This window comes from Egretta garzetta, unplaced genomic scaffold (assembly GCF_000687185.1).
Source record: "Egretta garzetta isolate BGI_Z169 unplaced genomic scaffold, ASM68718v1 scaffold70, whole genome shotgun sequence".
NCBI classification, from domain to species: domain Eukaryota; kingdom Metazoa; phylum Chordata; class Aves; order Pelecaniformes; family Ardeidae; genus Egretta; species Egretta garzetta.
Window position 1 is genome coordinate 1588196 of NW_009258539.1, and position 21284 is coordinate 1609479.

General features: G+C 49.6%; 1 protein-coding gene across 1 annotated transcript in view; it reads left to right on the forward strand.

Annotated features, from left to right (window-relative positions):
* Positions 1-17557, forward strand: part of BCOR (BCL6 corepressor) — a 57083-nt gene extending 39526 nt beyond the window's left edge. The window contains 7 exon segments of the mRNA XM_035901900.1: positions 221-549; positions 832-1101; positions 6667-6833; positions 13923-14068; positions 15019-15096; positions 15304-15454; positions 16645-17557. Coding sequence (XP_035757793.1) covers positions 221-549; positions 832-1101; positions 6667-6833; positions 13923-14068; positions 15019-15096; positions 15304-15454; positions 16645-16939 — 1436 coding nt within the window. The 3' untranslated portion in view covers positions 16940-17557.
* Positions 17558-21284: the final 3727 nt, after the last annotated feature.

Here is a 21284-nt window from a genome sequence, read left to right on the forward strand (position 1 = left end):
TTTCATTTAGCGATTTTTATCAGAGCCGTTACAACTGTTAGCGTAACGTTAACTGGCGAGATGCTATTTACAATTTGAATGTGGAACGCTTAAAATATTAATGATTTGAAAATGTAATTGGTAGATCTCTTAAGCAGTCGAGGAGCTTGTGTTAAGTGCTAGCAATGCGTTTTCCTTTTAACACACCATGCAACGTGTAATGCCTTTCCTTCCCATTTAGGCTTGCCCGTATTCCCAGTGTCTCCGCACATGAAGAGCCTTTCATCCACCAATGCAAACAGCAAAAGGCAGGCTCAGCCAAGCTGTACTCCAGCCTCGAGGTTGGCTGCCAAACAGCAGAAAATTAAAGAAAGCCGGAAGACAGATGGGCTGTACACAGACGAAGAGGAGGATTTCCAACATGCATCTCTGCTGCAGAAATACAGCGAGTGTGAGAAGCCATCAGGGAAACGTCAGTGTAAAACAAAACACTTGGCACTGCAGGAGAGGAGAAGGAGGTCATCTCTGACAGGGGATGACACCACAGATATCGAAAATGCTGAAGATAAGGTATCTTTATTTAGACTTAATTGTCTAAATAGCGGGGATTGCATTCAAATTCATCTGCAGATGCTTGGCGCATCTTGTATTTGCTTTTTTTAACCCAAGTTAAAGGCGCTGTTGCAGGGGGTGAGGGGATCTCGCGTTTAAGAGCCGGAGCGGGTCTTCCTTAAAATATTAAACAGGCGTAGAAAAGCGTAATTCTTTCCTGGCAAAACATAACCGCCTCGCTGTATTGTAAAAACGAGGGTAAAAAAACCCAAACAAACCCCACGATAATGGTTTTGACAGGTCACGGTAACGAGGAAAGTCAGGAAGCGACCAGAGCCCACTTCCGACGGCGACTCCTCCCCAGCCAAGCCCTACGAGCAGAAGCTGTACGATCGCCTGCAGCAGGCCCCCTCCTTGCTGCCCGTCTCGCAGCCCTCGCAGCTGCCGATGGCGAGCCCCCCTCAGGAGACCACCCCGAGCCGGCCCATGCCGCCCGAAGCCCGGAGGCTCATTGTCAACAAGAACGCGGGGGAAACGCTGCTGCAGCGGGCGGCACGCCTGGGCTATGAGGTAAGGCTCCCTCGCCGTCCTGCGGGACGGTGGGCTTTTATTTCAGAAGTTAAAACCCTCCTTCCAGTTTTATAGATGGAAATTTTGTGAAGAGGAGGCTTTGAGTCTGGCAGTTGAAATTTGCAGACAGGTGGGAAAGGGTCCCCAGGGCGGTGGGGTCAGCTGGCGGGGATGCAGGGGAAGCAGCATCCTGCGTGAACGAGCAAAGGGTAAAGCTCTGTTGGTCACCCTCACGCCCGTTTAAATATAAGCCATCTGTGAACAGAATGGATGTCTTTTTTTTTTTTTACAGTAGTCTTTACGGTGATCTTTAATGAGCTGTACGACTTTTGCTTCTGTTATTTGTGAAAAGCGTGTAGTTTGGGAGAAGGGTTTTATTTCTTGTTCTTTTCTCCAAGGAGTATCTGGTGTGTGACACAGGCTGTAGCACTGCTTGGAGGGTCCTCTTGCACGATCAGATGCATCCTAGGAGCGCTCCGTGTGCTTTGTGCTCAGAGCCCGGGGCTGCACGGCATAGCTGGAACAACGCTGGCTAATGAAACGGCCCCTCTGTGGCCACAAAAATCAGAAACTGATGAAGCCCCTAGCTCCGCTGTTTTGAAGCACGCTTTTATTGGGGAAATAGGGGGATATGGGCACGGGCGTTGTTGTTGCTCAACTTCAGACCTTGCAAAGAGGGGTTTCATTGCAGAGAGCGGTTGCTGCCTCCAGCGCGGCTGCAGGGCTTGCCGCGGTGGTGAGAGGACTGCTTGGACCTCAGGGCTGGGCTTGAGCCCCCGCTTTGGAAGGTGGCGTCAGCCTGGGCCCAGGTGGGGCCTGCCCAGCCTCAGGGGTTTGTAGACACCTGTAAATGCCCTTCGTATAGCTGGAGAGCTTCGTGCGGAGAGAGGCCTTCTCCGGCTGTGGAAGGCAGGGTTTGTTGGAAAGGTTTTGTTTGCCCTAGACAAAGGCTTCTTCAAACCCAGGACACTTCAGCTCCAGCTAGGAGGAGGAGAAGTGGTTGTCACAACGTTGCTATGGTAATCTCCATAATTTAAACGATTTCATTTCCTATGGACCTAAAATTTCCTGTGGGTCCACAAATCAAAATGTGCTATAGCACGTGCTCCGAGCTATCAAAGGGTATTTTCTTCCGGCACGGTGCCTGTCAGGGCGAGCGGTACTCGCCCCCTAGCAAGCTGCCACGGGGCGCTTTGCTTGTGTGCTTTGCTTTCTGTGCCTGCCGTGCTCTCAGTGGGGGCAGCTCCGAAACTTAGTGGTGGGCTGAGGTCTTGCTGAAGCAGGGGCCGAGGGCTCTCCACGTGCTTTGTCGATAGCAGGAGCTGTCTGCAGCCTTGGCCGTTACTGGGCTGGTTGTAGAAAGCTGGGGATGCCCAGGCTCACCAAGGTTGGGGGCCTGGGGGCCCGGGGCTAACCTTGTGTTACCCCATCGACAGCTGGTGGAGGATTTTCTGACTTGAATTCACCCAAAAGTTCCAGCGAACGCCACGTCTTAAATATTCCGGTTGACGTTTGTTATTTTGACGTTATTCTGGTTTGTTGAGACACGTCTTAAATATCCCGGCTCAGCCGGCGTTGGCAGCGTGGCAGTGGGTCCTGTTCTCGGCGGGGCGCGGGGCCGGAGGGCCGAGCGGGGCCGGGGTGTCATTTCAAGGACCAGAGCAGTGGGTGGCCGCGCCTCCCCACTGGGGCTTCTTTTGGCCTGTGGTGAGCTGTGATAGTTTGTTCAGCCATGGAAACTCTGTAGCTCTGTTTTTCTTGCTAGCGACCAGACTACAGCCGTTACTAGAAAGCTGAATTTCCTCTGTCTCCAGAAAAATGAGAGTGGTCAAGAAGTTACAAATTCCTCTGTTTAAAACAAAACAAAGCAAAAGCTCGTCGGGTCAAGCTCATTTGCTGGTTTGTGACCTGTGGCAGCTGCACACGTCTGTTTTCTGCCGTCCCCGTTAGCGGGGCAGCAACCTTCGGTGGCCGCTGGTGGCGTGATGGCCGGGGGCTGATGCTGGAGTGGGAGCGCCGGGTGCTCACGGGCAGATGGGGGGTGGCTGGCAAAGGGACCCCAAGTGCTGGTGCAGGACCCGGGGCTGGGGGTGGCTGGCACCCCAGGGCACCGCTGAGCCCTGACGGCGGCAGGGATGTTGTACTGGGGCAGGGCAGCGCCAGCAGCTCTGTTCTGAGCGGGGGTGAGCTCGTGCCTGCCCTTGGCAGCCTGCCTGCCTGCCTTGGCAGCAGGGATGCCCTGCGGCTGTGCAGAGATCCCACCCCAAACCCAGAGGCAGCAGTGGCACCTTTGGCATGCAGAGATGCTGGCGAGCTGTATGGAGCACCCCTCCTCCTGGACCCACCGGCATCCCAGATGCTTCTAGCTTGGGTGCCTCTGCCCCACCCTTGATTGCACAGTACGGATGTACCCCAGGTAGTCACGGAGAGGGGACACACCCCCCCCCCATGGTTACGATTTTGCGCGTAAAAGCTGACGTGAGAGTGAAATGTCGAAGGAGAAACGCGGCTTGTGTCTGGTCAGATAAATTACAGGGCCGCAGCCAACAAGGCTACTTAAAGACAGTTGTGCAAATGGTCTTTGGCTCTGGAATTCCATACGGTCCGAGCAAAACGCTGGTGGGAAGCTTTGCCTTTTCTTTGCTAAGCTTCTGCCGCCAGGCCTTGCTTCATCAGGATGTTAGCAACCCATCCCAGTGTATGGAAGCTCTCAAATCCATTCTGTTTTCCCCATTTGAAACAAATGACTTGAGATAATAGCAGTCTTAAAACTGTAATTTACTTTTTGTGAAGGGGGAATTATAGGGAGCATAAAGTCTTTTTGGGAAAAAAATTGCAAAAGGCTTGCGTAATGAATTTGATGGGAGAGGAAACACAGGTTGTCTTTGTGCTGCTTGTTGCTTTTTGGTTGTGTGTCTGGACTTGGAAAATTCTCTGGTGAATTTGGGATTAAATCGTGCCTGGGAAGACAGTGCAATTAGAGGAATGCGTGGTGTGTGATAGGGGTGGGGGAGAGACGATGTTTGTTCCCAGGGGGTTTAAACACTCACCAGGACAGGGGCTTATTGAGGCAGGGGGAGAGGCTTTGCCCTGGGGATGCCTCACACGAGGACCCGGCCCTGGGTCCCCGGTGGCACGGCTGCAGGAGCTCCTGAGCATCGGCTGCAGGAGCTCCTGAGCATCGTCCTGCCCTTGCACAGCTCCCTTGGGGCTCCCGCATCCTGCCAGGGGACATGCATCGCTTCTGGGGTTTGGCAGGGTGCTGCGGGGGAGTGTCACGGCTCCGGTCAGAGCGCCTCGCCCAGGTGCTGTGTTTCGAGAGGTTGGGTGGAACGGAATAGCGCTTCTTGGTGGCAGCGTGCTTGCCCAGGGCATGGGGGAGCTGCTGCAGAGCATGGGTGGGAGAGACTAAAGCGAAGGGCACCTCTCCGTAGGTGAACAGGGAGCACGCACGCTTGCCGTGCACCTTTTAACGCTGCTGCTCGCCATTTGGCTAACAAACTGGCCGCAGCAGAAGCGGCAGGGGCACGTATCTTGGCTGGTGACGTGCTAGCTGGGCTCTTTGGATTAACTGCGAGTGATTTTCAGAATGCTGGTTTAAATAGAGCACCTGAACAGACATTAAATTGCCCCGTGGCACTTTCACAGCCTTTCTCTAATGTTAGCGAGAGATGCTTATGAAACCAAAAGTGTGTTTGTGGCACCACATGTTCCTGTATTCGGCAGCGATGGCTAATTTTTTTGTAAATTGAATAAATCATGTTAAAAAAAGTTAATGAGGCATTTAATTAATTAACGATGTAGAGTTTTATGGTCTTTATGGTTACATTTTGTGGTTAATGACATTCTTCTTATAGCCTCTTAACACAGAATTGCCCGACAAAATTAGCCTTTTCGTCCAGTAGTAGGCATTCCACCCTAGGATGAGCCTTTCCTTTTTACAAAAATAGATGAAAGGTGTTCCTTTATTTTGAGTTGCAGAGTCTATTTTAAACAGCAACTGCATGCTAAAAATGGAGCTGAATACGGCAGCCGCTTCTGCTACCTATATCCGTCTGCTAATTTTGCCTGGCAGGGTGGTCTGGTTTTGAAGGAAAAAATCATACCTCCAGGGTATAATTTTCCACAGCCCTTACTTACGGGCTTGAGCGAGTGCAGGGTAAAGAACACCCGTTCCGCACCGATTTTTGGCCTTTGGGCTGATGAGCAGGAAGATGAAGAGCCCCTCCTCGGCGCGAGGTGGGACCGTGGGGATCCTGGGTTAAACCGGTGGGTGCACGGGGTGCGGGTGGCGGGCGGCTCTGTCCCGGTGGCAGGTGAGGGGGATGCTCTGGCGCCTGGGACGGGCAGCTCTGCTTTAGCCTGGTTGGTGAGGGCCTGCTAAAAGAGCAGCTTCATGCTGTATCCTGGATACCAGCTCTCGGGTCAGGTATACCCAGAGCAGAGATTATTGCGGGCTTTCCGGTAGATTTTGAGACGGGAAGAATAAATGCATCGCACCCGGCGGTTATTTTATTCCCTTGCTTTGGCAAAGCAAACACTCGCCCCCTCCGCGCCGTATCTCGCTTTGCAAGGATGTCGCTCAGCCTTCGAGAGGAGCAAATGCAAAATTAATGGCTTGCCACTAATCTGGGAACGCGGGGGCTATTTTATACATACAGCATCACTTACAAATGCGTTGGTTTTGTTGGTTTTGTTTTTTTTTTTTCCTTTTGCATCTGAGACAAATCGAGGAAGGCTCGCACCATCCTAAATTTTCGGTTGAGTGATGGAGCAGTCATTGTTTCAAGGCCGCACGACAGCGTAGAGCTGAGTCTGGCCTAGGCTCTCGACCGTGGTATATTTGACTGCAAGATGAATTGTGTTAAATTCACATGGCTTCCCATGGCGCCGGGCTCGTTATTGGAACCTGGCGCCTGGCTTTAGTTGTGCATGCAGAAAACCAGGGTGGGTGAAAATGGGATTTCCCTGATCTTGATAGAGTCGGGCTTTTTTTTTTTTTTTTTTTTGTTTGCTGATAGCAAACCGTCCTTTGTGTGTCTTAAATGTGTTTTGTTTCGGGTCATGCGCTTTTTCTTTTTAAAGTCAAACTGACGTCTGCTGCGCTGCTGTTGGGCTTGCAGAATTTTCTGCTAAAAAATGCAGATGTAAGAGTAAAAACCTTCCTGCTAGCTTCACGCCTGGAAGTTTTGAGAAGTGGAAAGCTGTTGAGTTTTGTCTGTGAAATTTGCACGTTCCCCCTCCGCGATGATTCCTGACGCTGGGGGCTGCGGGAAGGTCCCTGCGGGGCGCGGAGCTCTCGCTGCTGCTTTTGCGCACGCAAGTCTGCTCGTGGGAAGTCATGGTCTCTGCTATGCCTCCTGAAGATGCGGGACTTTCAGCAGCTTCCCCTTTTCCTTTTCCTTTTGACTGACCCGTCGCAAAGAGGGTAACTGAGGCATATCGTAGGGGGGTTGCGTTTTTTGCCCTTTCCCCCCCTTGCCCCATTTTCCTTCAAGAAGAGAAATCCGTGCATCTCTGCAGCAAGAAATAACTCGATGTATCTGTTTTTCCTCCCATTTCCAGGAAGTGGTTCTGTACTGTTTGGAAAACAAGGTGTGTGATGTGAATCATCGTGACAACGCGGGTTACTGTGCCCTGCACGAGGCCTGTGCCAGGGGCTGGCTGAGCATCGTGCGGCATCTCCTCGAGTACGGGGCTGACGTCAACTGCAGCGCTCAGGATGGAACCAGGTTAGCAGCACCCCTGGCCCGGCGTCGGGTGGTCACCACCACCTGGCAGGAGCTTCTCTGGGCGCGATGGCGGGAGAAAGCCACCTCTTCCCTCTCTGCTTCTTTATCCTCCTCTTGTCCCCCTGCCCACCCTGCGTGAAACCCCCAAGGCGGGTGATGCCCTCATTGCTGGTCCTTGGGCAGGAGCCCTGCAGGAGTCAGTGACCTCCTCCTCTCAGTGGTTCATAAAGCGGTGAGGGTATGCTTTTGCTGTGACTCGCGTCCAGTGTAATTTTTTTCTCTGGGAGTTTTAATACGATTGGGTTTTTTTAAGAGTTTGTGAAATTTGCAGCTGCGGGGCAGCAAGGAGTGATGCTTGAGCTGCGGCCCCTGCTCATGTGCGCTCCCGAGGTCCTTTGAACTGTGCCAAAAGAGTGGGCTTTGCCTTGGTAGCAGGGTTACTCTTCAGGCTTTTGCAGTGATTGGGTGTGCGAGTCCTATATATGCTATATAAAAATGTTGGTTTGCTGAACTGTCAAACTCTTTATCTGCTCATTTGATATTTTGGATGTTGGTTGTTTTTTTTTTTAATCTTGATTTAGGCTTTTTTTGTTTCCTTCACAGAAGAGCAGGGGTGCTTAGTTCCTATGCTCGCAGAATAGGTAGCGGGCTTTTTTTTTTTTTTTTTTTTTTTTTTTGTCGTTATAGAAATGCTGCTCCGCATCTTTTTTAAGCTTCTTGTGTGTCTCCTGAAGTGCCTCTTTGACCACCTCGGCGGGGCTGACCTTGGGGTAACTTTTCCTCAGCGTATGCAGAATGTTATCCAGTCTATGCATTTTGGGGACGGGTTGCTTTGTATTCCGTGAAGCTCCTGCAGCTTGTTATCTTAAATGGTTTATCACATTCACTATCACCATCCAAATAGCCAAGGAGGTAAAATTAGCATAACTAAGAGTCTGCCTCTTTTGTTCTTCAGCTCTTTATTTATTAACTTGGGAAGGGAGGAGTCAGGAAAACAAAAGTCCCAAGGCGGCTGGTTAGGATGGTCCATTGGAAGTTCATGATGGCCAGTCGTTACCGGCCCATCACGGCCCAAAGGAAACACTGAAACTCTGGCTGGATTGTCAGATTCCTTCCCCACCTCCCACTTCTTTTAAGAAGTCTCGGCTCTCTGGGCTGACAAAACAGCCCCACATTTTCTGCCATCTCCAGCTTTAATATGTGACCTATGCGACAGGGGCAAGTTGCTGTGAAAAGATTCCTAAATTGTTTTTGTCTCACTTGCCAGAATAACCTATATAGAAAATTAACCCCAGGAAGTTTCTGACCAGTCCTAATCACCCGCCAGTTCCGAGTCCTCCTTTGATTTCGATTCACAGATGGAGCTGATTTTCAAGAAACTTGCCCTGTGTACCCTGAAAAGTTGTTTGGGGGGAAATGCATTTTAGAAATGAACATCATAATGATCTGATCATAAGACGGGAATGTCGGAACTCTGCTTAAGGTCCCCTTTCTCTTCTGATGGCAGGCTTGTTTCTTGTTTGAAAAGCTGCCCAACAGAGAGGGTGAATCCCAAACCACATCGAATATACAGATGAAAGATGGTCTAGCTGCCCTGAGCTGGGTAGGACGGAGAGCAGAAGATTCTGTAAGGAACTTGTGGTCGGTGTTAGCCCCGCCTTTTGGTAGGGCCAGACTTCGCTGTCTCTGTAGAGCAAACCCTGACATTCATAAGATAAATCCCATTTCTCTGTTGAAGCCTCAAGAAGTTTTTCTCCTTTAACTTTTAGGAGGGAAGAAGTGTCAGTCTTCCTCAACTGTCTTGCTTTCAGAAATCAAATTCCTGAGCACGTTCACCCCTTGGAAAGATACTAAAACCTTAAAACCAAAAAACCCCAGGCAAACACATTATCAAAGGCTCTCCCCCTCCCCTGCTTTTTTAACTACACTGAATGTGCCTTATTGCCCCCCTCTGTCACCTCACAAGCCCAGCCAAAGATATTTCTGGTCGTGCTGGAAGCCTTCAAGTCTCCAGGCAGGAACGGTGGGTGTTCAGCCAGTTAATGTGAAACCGCATAGAGGAGTGATGTAACTGCACGAGCTGTGATGTAACTGCATACGCTGCCTTTGTTCGTGTGGCAGCCTGGGGGGTCACTTGGGTCCCAGCTGCCTGAAGCTTGGGTCTGCGTTGCTTGCTGCCTGCCGCCTGTGCGGTCAGCTTTTTGGAGGACACCCTCTGCAAAGTTGTGACAAGTGAGGACATGGCTTCAGCCTGAAGCCTCTGAAGTCTCATGGCCGTACGAATGTGAAGGGTGTAGGAGAGCTCTGCAGGGTCGGTGCATCTCTCCGCTCGGTCCCATCTGAAACGCTGCAGGTGCCCTGACTGACACAATGGTTTTGCAGGTGCGTGTTTTAAGTTCTGAAGGTGACGCAAAGACCTGAGCCTCTTGCTTTGGTGTTGCCTTTTATGTACCTGCGCAGCCAGTGAGTTCAGCCGATAAGGTCGGCTTTGAGCCTCTGGTTTCCCATGCTATCAGAAATCTTGGTGAAGCCAAACCCAAACCAAGTGCCAGACTTGTAGCGGCAGGGCAGGGTGAGGAGGCGGTGGTGTCTGAAGGGGGTGTAGGTATGGTGCAGTCCTTCCCTTCGCCCTTAGCTCAGCGCTGGGGCTCTGCCTGCATTGCACCCTGTCCCTCTGCCTGCCCTTGTTCACAGCATCCTAGCTCCTGGCCGGGCTACATATACACGTCACCTATGTTTTTTCCCTTAAACTCTGTGCTGGTGGTGGCTCTCCAAATGCAGTGCCTGCAGACCCTGAATACGAAAGCACTCTGCTGCTGAATTAGTAGCTAATCAAAGATTATTGTAGAACCGGGGGCGAGATCTTTAAGACCTGTCTCGGAGGTGCCACAGTCACTAAGGGCTCTTAATCGCCTTACCTATAAATAATAATAGAGCGTGCTTAAGAGGTGAGCGCTTTCCTTCCCTGACAGGACCCCAGTAACTGCAGTAGCTCAACGAGGGGCGTGGGACAGCCAGTGCCTGACATTAGCAAGGATGGTTGCCCGTGTATTTGGCCTTACCTCCTTGTTCTTCTCCTCTTCCCTCCGCAGCATGCCCTAGCTGAACCGGCGACGCTTTAAAAAACAACGCCGTGTGCCAAAAATACAGGCAGCTCCTGCCCGCTAGCGAGGAGGCCTCTCTGTTGCCTCAGAGTCCGCGCGCTAGATTCGCTCTCTGCAGCCAGTTTTGCTTTATCCTTCTCACTGGCGGCTGATGAGCTCAGCCTTTTTTTTATTTTTTCCCTGGGAGGACCATGCCAAGATGGCTCTCTTCCTGCGTCCCTTTCAGCTGCTCTTGGCAGAGCGATACCCTCCAGCAGCTAATTGCGTTAAAGAAGAGGCAGGGGGCGGGGCCGACCCCCTCTCAACTTTAGCCTTGCCTCTTCCATGGGGCAGCGTTGCATAATAGAGTAAATGGAAATAAAAATAAAACGCTGAGATACGGTATGGCTCGGCGAGTTCCGAGACCTCTTATTGCAGCGGGGGAAATTCTGATGGTGCCTGAAAGGCTGAGAGCAAACCCTGACTCGTCTAAATAGTTTATAATTTTGGTGGTGGAATGATAAACCCCCAGTGAAATGTTTTCCTAACTCTAGTAGCGGTAAAAATAGTAGGAAGAATTCGACAGTACACAAGAGAGGGTTGAGATGTGTCTCTCCTGTAGGATATTGCAGCTCTCGAATGTCCCCAGATCCTTCTGGGGCCTTTTGAAGGGTTTGTTTTAGAAACGAGCTGTACTACCGTTAACTGTACCATTAGGGATAGAGAGTGTTTATTTCCATGATGCTCAGGGCGGAAAAGATTATACGGGCAAAGCAGCCCAGGAGAGGACTCCCAGGGATCTTTTTTTCACATCTGAAAAAGTTGCCGACTCCAGTAGTCACTTTTGCAGCCTACAAAGAGGTTGGTTAAGCTCTGCCAAGACTGAAAAATACTCCTTCCTCTGCCGGTCCTGGTGGGGAGAAGCAAACACGAGTAGCTGTGCCTTTGCATGGTCCCACTCGTGAGCTTGCCAAGGAGCTGTGCTAGCCAGTAAAAGAGTCCGTCAGTGCTCTGTTACTGCCTTTTTTCCCCTGCCTTATCTACGGCAAATCTCCTTTCTTTTTTTTTTTTTTAACCCTCCCTGCCAGTGTTTTCTTTCCTCCCTTCGCTTCCTTCTATTTATTGTTCTTCCTCCTTCCGCGTCGCTTTACTGTGCCTTTCCTTCCCCTTGCCTCTATGAAGTCCCCTCTCGTCCCCTGGGTGGCCTCCCTGTGCTCCAGCAGGTGACAAAGATGGGGCTGCCTGCCCCCCCTGCCTTCCCCCCCCTGCCTGTTCCCCTGCCTCTGCCCCTGTCTGCACTGCTGTGCCAGGCTGGGTGACCTGTAGAAAGGGAGAAGGGGGGGTCCCATCCCGGGGTTACAGCCCATGCACCGTGATTTTTCCTTCCTGCGGAATGCCCAGGCGCCCTTTAATAAACTCGTCCGGGCGTCGTTAAATCGATTGAAACACTGGGCAGTGATTTAGATGCTGTTTTTAATAAGTTAAGGGATCATCTTGAATTCATTACTGCTTGAAAAGCCACTTAGGTAAGTCGGTTTAAAAAAACCAACAACAAACAAGAAAGCCCACAAACCAATAAACCCACATAGTCGCCACCCCCCCTCTCCTCCAAACCCAGAAAATCCTAATTCTAAAATAAAATGGAAAACAGTTCAAAATGAAAGACTCCAGTAAAGGGAGGGAGTGGGGGAGAAAAAGCATCCCCAGCATTTGGCGGCAGCCGTTCACTCTCATCTGTTCCTGGTGCCTGTTGCCAGACTTTCAGCCGGGGATGCTTCATGCCCAGTGGGGGACAGGAGGGTTTGCCGCAAGGCTGACCTTTCCTGCTCTAGATGCTCGGAGTGTCGTGACCCGACGGCTCAGGCCTCAGATGCTTGCTGACAACCAGGAACACCCGATACTTCTTTAGCCTTCATGTCAGCACCCCTATTTGTTACCTCTTGTGTTGCATCGCCCGGGATGTTGCGCACCGGCCGGGCCCTGGATGCGCTGGGTGCCGCCTGGGCACACGACGACGCTGCGGCAGCCCCCGTGTGGAAGCACTGAGTCAGTAGGTGGAGGTGGGAAGGTGAGGCTTGTGGGGGACCCCGGGAATGCTGGCTTCTCCAGCGCCTTCTGTCTCAAGGGCATCAGATCGTTTTGGTGTTATGTTAGAGACTTCCCTGAGAAACTGAGATAGGGATATTCTGACCCTGTTCTATTGCAAGTGATCCTTGTGCACCCTTCTCGTCTTCAGATTTGAAAGTGGCTTTCCGAAGAGTGGCGCATCGGGCCTCGAAGGGGTGCATGTGTTGTCCTCTCTGGTGCTGGGGGTCTGAGGGGTAGCACCAGCTGGGTCGAGGACTGTGCTCAGTAGCTCGAGGATCACCTGCTTCTTTGCTGCATTGGTGGCCTGGGGTGTGCAGGAGGCAGGCAGCGCTGGATAAGCCCTCTCTCCCCAGGGAACGAGCTGCAAACTCCCCAAGTGCACCTTCTCATGTCGATATAGCGTGCATATGCCAAAACCCAAACTGCATACAGTTTTCCAGCAAGATGAGGGCAAGCGAGAGTGCTTCACATGTGACGGAAGTTAATCACCCCCAGTCACAGCCTGCTGGAAAGTACTTGAAGTAAACACACTTGGAATGTACTTCTTCTTGAGATGGATCAGAGCCCCCCTCCCACGAGCAGCTCTATGTTATAGGTGGGAAAGCGGCGGTGTGCCTTCCTCCTCCGACTGTTTTCATCTGCCTCTGCTCTCTTCTGAGCTCACGTGGATGCCAGCCTGTAGCAAAGCGGCGGCAACGTAGAGGGGACGTTGCCGCCTGTGGCAGGAGGAGTGGTGGGACGTGGCCTCTTGGCAGGAGGGAGTTTCAGCCCTGGTTGTTGGCTGAGTGTTGCTTGGCAGATTGGTAGACGGAGTTGAGGGGTTTGCTTGTTGTCTGTGCTTCCAGTTGACTCCTCCTGGTAACATCATTGTGAAAGCTTAATAGGAAGGCAGTATGCGATCCTAGTTAAAGTCCTTCCTTACTTCTCTTGTCTTTAATACATCTGTTTGAGGGCTTGAAAGCCTTGTTGGGCAGCGGCAGTGTTGACAGCCTAAAAGAGGAGGAGTGTAGGGTTGAGTTGAACTGCCGTCGTCAGTGCCCGTTGCGTTTGACTCCCCTTTCAGTTCCCTGCTCATCGCTGTCTGAGGAAAAAATGGGATTTTAACACATCCTCGTTAGTCTGAAGGGTAATATGTTCTGCTTCCAGACAACTCCCCCTTACGTGTAATCAATTTTAAAGGCAGAAGTTAATGCGATTTATAATTAGCGATAAGGAATTCTAAACCTGGAATTTGCAGGCATGTGTATTAATGAATAATCCTTCTGTAGGCTCACAAAATCTATGTCTGAGCCCGTATAGATTGCTCGTGCCGCCTAGAATGCATTAACTTCTGGGTGGACTAAACTTAAAATAACATGTTTTTCTATTCTCCAAGTAGAAGGCTTGAATTGTGCTGCAAATATGTATTTGCAAGTACTATTTAAAGCTACAGCGCGGAAGTTTAATTCCCAGCAAATTTTCATAACTTACTTCTGTGTACATAATTTAGGAGCTTTGGGTAACTGATTTCCGTGCTTGCCCAGAGGCAGGCTGAATGAGCCCTTACTCCACAACACGCTGTTAAATTGGCAGAGATTTGGAACGGTAGAGTGACTTGCAGCAAAATTATGTTTGTGAGGCTTCATGCAAACTCCTGCTTTCTGTTACAGCGGTGTAATTACTTTACTGGCCCTCGAAATAATGTACGGCAATGAACAGACGTAGCAGAAATATCTGCCCCGAGCAGTCTGACTGTGAAAAGACAAGAGGGGAGGGGATGATGTGCAAGTAAAACCGACAATGAGATGATTGGCAGCTGTATTAATAGTGTTACTTTCTATAAATAACGTCGATCTGAAGTCAGAAGTTTCTCGTCAAACCCATTTGCATAATACTATTGAGTCAAAAGGTAACGCCGCGATCTTTTTTATTTCCCTAGACCAATCCATGATGCGGTCGAAAACGATCACTTGGAAATCGTCCGCCTGTTACTGTCTTACGGTGCTGATCCAACGCTTGCAACCTACTCTGGGAGGACCATTGTGAAAATGACCCACAGTGAGCTGATGGAGACCTTCCTCACGGGTGCGTGGCCACATCGCATGGGGCTCTGCTGGTCCTGGCAAATGGGGGGACGTTCCCTGGCCTCCCAAAGCCTCCGCCGCCCGGCAGGGGTAGTTCCATGCTGAGGGGCGTTAGGGTAGGCTGCAGTAGCTCCCTCTCCACCTGCAAAAACCCAGGCGCTGCAGGTGGGAAGCGTAGCCGTGCATGGGGGCTCCTTCTAATTGAAGCTTTTAATAAATCATAAGGATTATGCCACTATCAGATTTGATAGGTAGGAGGTCAGTGGGCTGTTTCGGTGCCTTCATTTTTCTGCTTGAAATGAAAATAAGAAACTTGCCAAATGGCATAGCTGTTTGTTAAACGTAATCATGTTTTCCTGTGGTCTTGCTTTTTATCCTTCTAGTGCTTGTCTTTTTGCAAGTTCTGCCTCATTTTATATCTGAAATGCTGCAAAACTGTATTAAAATGCGCTTGTCTTTAAACATGTCCACGTTCTAACATGGTTTTAGGATTTTTTTCCTGTTAGTTTTGGATAAAGACACTCGCATTTCCTGATAACTTTACCTCTGAAAATGTTTGCAGCGTTCACAGTCAGCCAGTTTAAGTACTCGTCCACTTACCTGTTCAAACGGTGCAGTGTAGAAAGCACGCAGGTGTATCAGGACTCCAGTAAAGTCCAGTATCTTGGGCTTCTTAGCATCTTGAATCCCCGTATATTATTTGATGTTGTGGGTCATTATTTGAGGTGATGGGAGAAGGGATGCAGGAGAAGAGCGAATTCCAGGAATCTTTGCGAGAATGATGTGTGTACACGCGATTCTTTGTAGGATGTACATCAGGAATTCGGTGTGGATTTTATTTGATGGAAGGTACGGAGGATGTGTAGTGAGACTGTATGACACAGAGTCTGCTAAACTTGCCGACTTTTTGTTCTCATCAGTATGTTTTTGTTGTTGTTTTTTCCTCTCCAGAGTATTTAACTGACCTGCAAGGTCGAAGTGTTGATGACCCTGGTTTGTACTGGGATTTCTATGGCAGCTCTGTGTGCGGTGAGCAAATGTTACCCTTTATTTCTTTGTATGCGGAGACTTTCAAAACATGCGGCACGTGGGGGTGGGGGCTGTTTTGTTTTTATGGCGGAGGAAGCTAGGAAGGAAGCAAACTGATTTTGTTTACCGATCACGTTATTGGAAGAAAAAGCAAGACCTGCAACAGTCTTCAGTGCTGACTTGGCACCTTTATTCAATTTTATTTAGATCCAAAAGATGAATCTGGATTTGACGTCTTGGCAAATCCACCCAGCCCAGGTGATGAAGATGAAGATGGCTTTAGCGATGTCTTTGAATTTGAATTTTCGGATGAGCCTCCCTTGCCGTGTTACAACATTCAAGTGTGTCTCTCTCAGGGGTAAGAACAAATACAGGTTTTGGGGTAAAAATAGCTGAGACGATCCACGTGGGACAACAGCAGTTTGCGTCCGTGGGGAAAAGCGTTTGTGTTTATCTAATGTAAATGAGAGTGTGATCCTGTAACTGCCGGGGGCTTTTTAGAAATAAGCTAACAGGAGGTGAGAGGGGGAAAGGCTGACGTGTCGGGGCTGCGTTGTGAGTGCCATGCTCCCGAGTGGGACGAATGGTGTTTGAACACAAATTCCTTCCCTCATCCCAGGCAGACACCTTGGTATAGCATCCCAAAATACAAGTGCTTCTAGCACTTAAATTTGGATTTCATGTTTGTAAGGTGTTTTATTTAACAGGCTTTTCTGTTTTACTGACTGGACACGCTTTCGTGGATGACGCAATGGCACCATTACCGCTGTTGTAGCCTTTGCAGCAAAATTGGTTTAAAGCTCTGAATTGGATCAAATAAGCATCTTACAGAAGATGCCGTGATGCTTAATAATAAGCAAAGACCTGGAACGTTTTATTATCTATTATATTCAAGATAGATACAAATTAGCTTCGTAAACTGCTAGCGTTTGTCATTTGCACCAATTTTGATGGCAGCTGTGGGAAAAACAGTTTTAAAGATTAATCATGCAGGAGTATGGGTCTTAGCATGTTTTTGTTATTGGGGTGACGGGTATAACTTAAGCTCTCTGAAGTGGACAAGTACAGAGATGGAATTAAAAAATTTTATTCTTTGTCTTGAGAAAACCAACCCTCTGCGGGCTCATATTTCATATTGGCATCTCTGCCAGTCAGAGGCACTGAAATTTCTGGTTGTAACTATCAGCCCTCTCCCAGCGTGCTCAGTGAGAGTCAGGCTCAGCCGGGCGAACCTTTGGTGGTGTCGAGTGGCCGTGGTCGGGATGGCTGCTGACCCAGGCGCGCGAGTCCTGGGTTTGTAGGCACCCGAGTCCTGGGTCTGTAGGCGCTCGTCCCCTGCCTGCCCACTCCCCCTCCTTCCCCGGACTGGTGGGCAGCAGCGGTGTGAGTAAAGGCAGCATACGTGCCTGCGCCCTGGGCAATGGCCTTGATTTCGGGGGGAGGTTGTTCGCACGGGAGGGTTTGTCGCACAGCGATATGGTGAGGAGTCGAAAAGCCCGTGTGGCTTAACGTCAGTTGTTGGAGCCTGTTTCTCCTTCGCTTCCACAGACCACGAAACTGGCTTTTGCTCTCGGACGTGGTGAAGAGGCTAAAAATGTCATCTCGCATCTTCCGCTGCAACTTCCCCAATCTGGAAGTCGTCACCATCACAGAGGCAGAGTTTTACAAACAGACTTCCCTCAGCCAGTTGTTCTCTTGCGCTACGGACCTTGAAGCTTTTAACCCGGAGAGCAAAGAGCTGTTGGACTTGGTAGAGTTTACAAGCGAACTCAAGACTTTGCTCGGCTCCTCGCTTCACTGGTTGCATCCGCACGAGGACCCTCCCTTCGACATCCTCTGGTGAACCATCAGGCCATTTAATGTACAGTGCTCTATACAGTTACTTCTTTATGTATATGTGTTCAGATGCAATTGTTTCTGTAAAGAAAGGACACTATTAAATATGAAAATATCTTTCCTTTATATAAGAGATCTGAATTCCAGTTGGATGGATTTTGGAAGAATTTTTTTTTAACTTCAATCAGTTTTTACAAAATTGTTATATAATGTTTCTTTAAATGCACACAGGCTTTGGGATAAGTTTGTTATTACTCGGAACACATTTTTTTTTTAAAGAACACACCCACACATTGACTTTGTTTCATACAAAGCACTGATTACACAGAACATACTTTTTCTAGGTGATGTGATCAAAGTCATGTGGCTTGTTTGGGAGATAGAATTCAGTAAGGCACTTGGTGATATTATTTTTGTTTTTTTGTTTACAGAATTACCTGCTTTGGCCAGGTAAGCACTATTGAATATAATTCAATAGTTTGTAATATAAATTAAACCATATCCATACGCATCAACTAATTGTAAGAACTTTTATATCCTAATTTAAAAGCTGTGAAATTTAGTTTTCACACATCAAACCGGATTGTTTATATATGTTTAAACATTTTATGCTCTTTATTTAAAGAAGACTTTGAACTATTTTTTCTGTACCTTGTAAAATATTGAAAAACTAACATATGTTGAAGTTGCTTGAAACTGTACATAAACTAAATTTTCTGAATTGTGTGTTTATGTTTGAGATCTGTGTTTTAACTTTGTAAGTAAATCTCCTGCCTTTGTATTTATATTTTACAAAAATTTTCTTAAAGGCAATAAAACTGTTGAGAAATGAAGAGGCTAAAGTGACTCCCATTAATTCCATGCCTGGTTGCAAAATGAGCTCCGACTCATTAGTGTTTACGAAAGGGGTCTCTGCGAGCGGTTCCCAGAGCAGAGCTGGTATAGGTGCCGGCAAGCAGCTGATGAAATCCAAGGTGGAATCTGCATCGGCTTTCTAAATTGAAGGTTGCAAGAAAACACCCTGTGGGCGCCTGTTTTGGGACAGAGGTTTAAAAGCGGCATTCACGATACTTTCCGCATTGCCTTTTACTTAAAGAATTGTGAATGGGTTCAGCTATTTTTCCTCCTTTGTCATCCTTCTGAGTTGAATCGACTGAATTCTCTTTTCAGTGGTGTCTGCAGAGGGGAGGAAAATAGCACCAGGGTAAACGCTTTTGGTTTAATGTGGAGCATTAAGTCTATGAGCACCCTGTGGGGGGGATCTGATGGGACAGTGAACAGAAAGGTCACTTTTACACAGCCTGGGAACTTGCATCTTAAGAGGCTGGGCTCCCTGGGCTTGGGCAGGCCCTCTCTTAAGGATCTGGGTCTGCCTTTCCCCTGTGGAAAGAAGTTTGTGAACCCAAAGTCTGAGTTTGCTTTGGGGCTGTTTTTGGCAGTAGCATGTCCTGTGATAGCCAAATGCTTCAGCTGAGGTGCTTGAATCACACTGCTCTTCTGATGAGGGTCAGGACACCCACCAAAAGGCTCTCGAGCAGAGCACCTGGTCCGTCTGAGAAAAGCATCCGGGAAAAAGCTTCTCCGTCTGGAGCGGTGAGGCTCAGAGGTTTTGATCAATGGACGGTGTACTGCAGGTTACATCTTGGGGGGCTCTCGGGAGAGCTTAAAAAAGGCTGTGAATTACCCTCGTCCTGAAGGTAAGGGAGAATGACGCAGAGCTGGTGCCTCTCGTGGTGTGTTGCCATCCAGTCTTTTGCCGAATGTTTGTACTGCTGCTGGGGGTAAGGTGGTTTTGTAGCTGAGCCGAGAGGCGAGAGGGGGGTCCAACAGCTGTCTGCTGCTGGCAGCTGAAGGCCCATTTCTGCGCAGGACAGGGAATTTTTAGTCCTAGTAAAACCACCGACATCTTTCTCCAGACTTTGGATAAGGATGGTGACAGTCTCTCCTGTACGGCTTGCACGCACACCCTGGGTTTCCTTCTAAGCCAGCCTCCAGCTTTGCAAGGACCTGAAACACAGACATCCCTACTCTCCAGCGCCGGCTGCTTTTACCCCCTTGATCTTCCCGGAAAGCAGAGGTGGGCCAGAAAAAAATAAAGGAAGGGAGACCGTTAAAAGCAATTGTTACAGACACGTCTACCTGATCACCTGCGTCATGCTTGGATGGTTTGAGCTGAGCATAAATCAGCTTCATGCCACTTCCAGGGGTGCGTGGCAGACACCTCACTTTTTGCTGTGCCCCACAGGCAAACAAGAAGATTGACGCGGCTTCCTCTTTGGGCCGGCTCCTCCTCAAACGGTCTTGAGCACGTGCTCCCCATACGTCTCCGCTTAGTCAGCTTCCCACTATCTCCACCGAGTACAGTTGGGCCTTCTCCATGCTGGCGCTCACATCCCTGCTCAAATACAGTAACCGCCTCATGCTGCTGCAATGCAAGTGTGTGCCTGCCCCGGGGCTCGTCTGCACGCTAAATATATGGCTGGGGGGGGGAACACCTGATGGCAGTGCTGTCCCCTGACATAACGCAACCGTTTTTATCTTCTCTAGGATGTACTTTTTTAAAGAGACTTTGCCCTGCGAGGGTGCTTGAGCGAGCACGGAGGGTTCAGCGATGGAGCAGGGCAGATGGCATCCCGTGCTGCCGGGCACGCGAGGCTGGCTTGGCTGACCCTGTTCCCAGCGGTTTGGGAGAGACTGGCTGCAAGCACAGTTTTGCAGTAGGCAAGCTCAGGGGATGGTTACCTTGGGGAGAGGAGAGATGGCAGCGTGCCGGCAGGGAGTGAACTCGGTGACAGTGAGTGTAGGCAGGGGAGCCGAAACGCCGGCCACCTTGCCAGCATCGGGACTGGCTGGATCCTGCCCGGCACAGAGCGGGGGACTGAGCAAGCCCCAACCAGCACGGCAGGGCAGGGCTGGGAAGGGGCTGATGTTCAGCACTGCAGCTTCTAGACTCACGTTGCTCTCCTTTAAAGCACTTTCCTGTGCATCCTCCATGGGCCAAAGAGACTCACTTCACACCACTGGCTTTGCTCCAGGTTAATAAAAAAAAATCAGGAAGCAGAAATGCAGCCTTTGGGGATGGTAAAACCCTGCTGATCCCGTGTCCTGCCTTCTGCAAGGTGAAGGAGCAGTCTTGATGCAGTTGGGGCCCAAGCCAAGGTGTTTCCCCTGCTTATCACTTGGATTTGCCTGGCAGGTTGTGCTGCCCTGTGGAGGTGTTGGGAGAACCACTGGTGCAATAGAGAAAAAAAAAACCAAACCCAACATTTCCAGCTAGAGCAGGCAGGTGAGCCTCGCTGAAGGGAATTTCCTTTGTCAAACTTGGCACTGGCTGGGAAATCCCAGGAAATACCCTGCTCCGGGCTGGCTGCCTGGCAGGGGGGGAAGCCACAGCAAGAAATAAACAATGCTGCTGAGGACTACAAAACACTGAACTCCTCCTTTGCCTCCTTGCCTTCCCCAAGAGGGCTGGCTTCTGCGTAATGGGGGGGTCAGCCCCGGGAATTTCTCATTTGGGTTATTTCTCCCTCCAGACACTGTTGGTTCTTCTGCTTTGCTGTTGTCCCCCGCTTTTGCTCTGGTGGCTGAGCTTGTGCCAAAGGCACTGATACGGTGAGCGGCAAGCAAGGGCCAGAGGCATTTGGTCCTTGTTGGTGCTCTTCGGGGAGCAATCTGCTAAAGGGGGAGCCCAGATGCCCAGTGGAAGCCCGACCCAACTTCTAGTTTGTAGGATCACAGGAGCAGAATGGAAATTGACTTAGAAACTGCTCCCAGGGGCCAAGCTCGCTCCATGAATCAAAGAGTTTGAAGCTGACTCCTCCCTTCATTTCTGTGCTAAGTAACAAAACTATAGATGGTACCCATCGTTTGTGCATTAATATGAACAGGGTGTCAGGGAGTGGTAAATGCAGGCGGCTGCCATTCCCAGGCTCTGCGGGACTGCTGGTGAATATTCGGCATCATTTCTTCAGTTCACACAGGAAAAAGGCACACATTGCTACTTTAAATGTGTACAGATGCAAGCTGACTGAAAAAATACTATCATATCTGTTTAAAATTGTTTGTAGAACGTCATATTTTCATTTCAGTATGGGTCCGGTGTTGGTAGGAGAGGACTTGGCACCACTACACAAGACATAGGAGTCGAATGCCACAGTCATGAAGATGTGTATTAGGTCTTTTCTCAATGTACTTATTCACCATTGCATTTCTGCTAGGAGGAGTGGCAGGAAGAAGAAAGTGACTGGAATCCAACAAGTTTCGCTTTGTGAGCTTGTCGTGGCGTCAGGGGGAAAAAAATCCCCAAACAGATCTGAAGAAGATGAAGTTCTCCTCAAGTACTGAATCAAGAT